General features: G+C 46.8%; 1 protein-coding gene across 2 annotated transcripts in view; it reads right to left on the minus strand.

The window, feature by feature from the left end:
* Positions 1 to 1,585: 1,585 nt before the first annotated feature.
* Positions 1,586 to 4,141, minus strand: part of LOC102206837 (serine/threonine-protein kinase WNK4-like) — a 23,921-nt gene continuing 21,365 nt past the window's right edge. For both annotated transcript variants that reach the window (XM_005753017.2, XM_005753016.2), the window contains exons 21-23: positions 3,321 to 3,511; positions 3,118 to 3,212; positions 1,586 to 2,125 (exon numbers count right to left, since the gene is read on the minus strand). In XM_005753017.2, coding sequence (XP_005753074.1) covers positions 2,123 to 2,125; positions 3,118 to 3,212; positions 3,321 to 3,511 — 289 coding nt within the window. In that variant the 3' untranslated portion in view covers positions 1,586 to 2,122. The remainder of the gene's footprint in view (positions 2,126 to 3,117; positions 3,213 to 3,320; positions 3,512 to 4,141) is intronic.

Here is a 4,141-nt window from a genome sequence, read left to right on the forward strand (position 1 = left end):
AACAAAGGAACTTTTCAGAAAGACAAAATATCTGCTTACCTGCTCCAAAACGTCTGCTCTGACCCTGTGCAGTCTGTAGAATAGAATAGAATAGAATAGAATAGAATAGAATAGAATAGACCTTTGGTCAAGGCACGCCACTATGCTGCAGGTCTCTGATTGGCTGAAGTATGGTAAAGTACCTGGACAGGTACCAAATGAAAGTAAAAACTGAGTGGGGAATCCCCAAATGTGATACCAAAAGTAAAAACATGACTCAGAGTTTTAACACGATGAGCTCAGTAGGACCTCAGAGCTGCCGTCACATTCATGAATACGAAGTCGGGCCTCTACACCAACGTGACCTTATGGGTTACATCTGCCCATCATTTAATAGCCCCTCCCACAGCCACAGGTGTCAGTGGCTCCAACCTTGGGCCCACACCGTTCTGATGAACCCACACCTGTTTGCTCCATCTTATTTCTGTTTCATGTGGTTCTTTGTTTTCTGCTTTGGCTGTGAGAAATACAGACTTCTGTTATGGATTTAAAAACATGATGTACAGATGCTGCTATAAGTTTGTTTACAACAACCACTGGCTCAGCAGATGGCCCCGCCCCTCCCTGAGCCTGGTTCTGCCGGAGGTTTCTTCCTGTTAAAAGGGAGTTTTTCCTTCCTGCTGTCGCCAAAGTGCTGCTCATAGGGGGTCATATGATTGTTGGGTTTTTCTCTGTATGTATTATTGTAGGATCTACCTCATAGTATAAAGCACTTTGAGGCGACTGTTGTTGTGATTTGATGCTGTATAAATAAAACTGAATTACATCTTTATTCTTTCTTTTCATTTCTGTTTTTAAAAGGTTTTAAAAAACATGAAGCAATCAGCTATCGTCTCCATGTCCTGTTTCATGAGGAGCAATAAAAAAAGGTGAGACGTCGCCCTCAAGCCTGACCTTTGTATTCATTCATTTTTATTATTATATTCCATCCATCCATCTTCTTCATCTGCTTTATCCGGGGCCGGGTCACAGGGGCAGCAGCCTAAGCAGAAGAGCCCAGACCTCCCTCTCCCCAGCCACCTCCTCCAGCTTATCGGGGGAACACCAAGGCGTTCCCAGGCCAGCCGAGAGATATAATCTCTCCAGCGTGTCCTGGGTCTGCCCCGGGGCCTCCTCCTGGTGGGATATGCCCCGAACACCTCACCCAGGAGGCGCCCAGGGGGCATCCTTGTCAGATGCCCGAACCACCTCAGCTGGCTCCTTTTTATTATTGTATCATTTATTATTTTGGAACAGCTGTAAATGATTTGCAGGTCTGTGGGTCTGCTTCATTAATAAAAAATTTGTATGTCTTTGGTTCATAGCACCTCTGCAAGCACAGCTCAGGTTGACATAAGAGTCATGTCAGGACACAGAGGTCATGACCTCCCACCACCACCAGGTGTCACTGCAGCTGCTCTAACCTGGATCAGCAGGCAGAGCGAGTTTCTCATCTCAGCATCTCTGATGCAGGAATCCTGCTGACCCAAACAGCTGGAAATCAGCTGATTACTTCACTGTAACAACGTCACTCTGACCTTTCAGTTTGAAAAGAAAAACATCAGCACATCGTCAGACAGGAAACTTTATTTAAGACAAATATGAGGAGGAAAATCTGAACAAACTTTCTAAACTGGAGCAAAAAAACAAAACTGTTAAAATTCATAATTTCATCTCTTCATGTGTCCACGCGTTTAATCTCGGAGACGGCGTCTCACACGGATTCATCTCTACATGATGATAGATAAGGCACATGGTCGTCCAGACACACAGACCGTCCTCGGCTCGTCCTCGACTACACGAGCGGCAGTGGAAGTCAGAAAAGTTTCCACACTCATCACAACAAAACTCATAAAGTTTAAAAGGTTTGCAGCAGATTCTATAATCTCATGTTTGTGGGCGCAGCTCATCACTTGACCCTCAGCTTCTCTTTGAAGCCGAACAGCTGCAGCTTGTTGTCTGATGACCTTTGACCTCTGAGGTTCAACCTTTCTTCCTAAAGTGCTGAGAGGTTCACTTCAAACTACGAGACATTAAAGTATTGCACTGCGGATTACTCTTCATCATCACCGTGATCATCTTCTCATCTTCAGCAGCTCCTCACTCACTGGAAGACAAAGGTCAAAGGTCAGTTAAATGTGATGGTCATGAACGTAACGTTTTCAGTGAGAAATGTTTCCTTGTCATCATCAGCTGACTGACATGTTTACATAACGATGAAAGTAGCACCGCTGACTAACAACAGGCTGTCAGTTCCACCATCATTGATCATTAATCGTGTTGATCACTGATCAATGGCTACGAGCTGAAGAGAGGCTGCACTGTGAGATGGTGACAGGTGCAGGCTGTCTCCTCGGTTCAGAGATGGAAACATTTCTCACTGAAAACACGCCGTCCACATAAACAGAACCATTGTTAATGCGGACAAAGATGACCACATTCACTCTGATTGGTCCTTCAGACACCATGTGATCCACTCTGTTCTCTGCGTTTGCTCTTCTTCTGTGATATTTTCTCTTCTTCCTGCTGATGAACACTCATCAGGTAAGCCGGTATGGATGATGAGTCTAAGCGTTGGAGAGTCTAAGCTCCGCCTCTAAACCAGCCAGTCAGAGCTCACAGTTCCTCTACATGTTAGTGTGGCGTTCAAAGCACAAGGAGAGAATCTGGACACATCTCTTTTACGTTCTTCAGGAATCAGATTTACGTTGAAGCCTCCACCCAACACTCTGAAGTGGACTCTGCTGGTCTGTGGATTTTGCCTCTGGAGGCTAACAACACTGCAGTAAAACTTCCTGTGTGTAAAGAAGTGTTTTGCTGCAGTGGCGTCTGTGGCTCAGGACGTGGAAAGATACTGAACCAAGTTGCGCCGATGAATCCGTCAGAGTGATACAGTCAGGTTAGAGGTGTTTGTATGAATGTGTGTGTGGGAACAAAGTGTTACGTAAGGACAACAGTCAGCTGCTCATAACCGACTTCATGAGAGTGAAAATAAGACACGAAGCTCCAGATGTGACTTGAGCCTGATGGTAAAGTTTTAAAGACTAAAAACTAAAGTCCAGATTTACTGAACTCTTCCTGACTGTCTCAAACACTCACCATGCCGCCGTGCTCGGGGGCAAAGGTCACGCCTTTCCCTGCTCTCTCCTGAGATCCACTGCTGCTGCTGCTGATCGAGGTTCTCCTCATGATACCTACACACACACACACACACACACACACACACACACACACACAGATGATTCAGTATTAAATGACTTCCATTAGTCTGTTATTCTGCAGGCTGCCAGGAGTCCTCCCACCTGCAGGGGGCAGCATATCCAGCCTGCGAGAGGAGGGATTGTTTCCAGACATGGAGAGGCGCCGCTGCCGGCTGTTCAACATGGCGGCGGGAGGAACGATTCCAGGGGGCAGGACTTTCCCCTTCCTCCGGTACAGCTCCTCGATCTCTTGCTTCTGACTGACCTGCAGGTTCTGCACCTCCATCAGGTGTCTGGGAGAAAGAAGGAGAAGTTAGAAAAGGACTCAGGAGACATAAAGAACGATAAAGCAGATGTGTGTTGGAGACAGACTGGACACCATTTGTTTTATTTCTTTCTGTAACACTGAACCTGGCGAACGACGTCCATGTAGCAACGAGTCAACCGGAAAGAGCCCTTTCTGACTCACTTTTAAGTTTCAATGTTGAAATATGAGTCACCGTATGAAGGATGGTGACACCTGCTGGCCAAGTAACGTCACTGCATTTGTAGTGATGGAATAATAATAATAATGGAATAAATGGTAACCCCAGAGGTGAAGGGAGCCACCAGGCTGAAGAAGGAGTCCTATCGGGCTTGGTTAGCCTGTGGGACTCCAGAGGCAGCCGACAGGTATTGACAGGCCAAGCGGAATGCGGCTTGGGCAGTGGCTGAAGCAAAAACTCGGGTGTGGGAGGAGTTCGGAGAGGCCATGGAAAAAGACTTTCGGACCGCCTCGAAGAGATTCTGGCAAACCGTCAGGCGTCTCAGGAGGGGAAAGCGGTGCTCTACCTGCACTGTGTATAGTGCTGGCGGAGCGCTGCTGACGTCGACTGAGAAAATAGTCAGGCGGTGGAAGGAATACTTCGAGGACCTCCTTAATC

Source organism: Pundamilia nyererei, unplaced genomic scaffold (assembly GCF_000239375.1).
Source record: "Pundamilia nyererei isolate P.nyererei 1_Seehausen unplaced genomic scaffold, PunNye1.0 scaffold00394, whole genome shotgun sequence".
NCBI lineage: Eukaryota > Metazoa > Chordata > Actinopteri > Cichliformes > Cichlidae > Pundamilia > Pundamilia nyererei.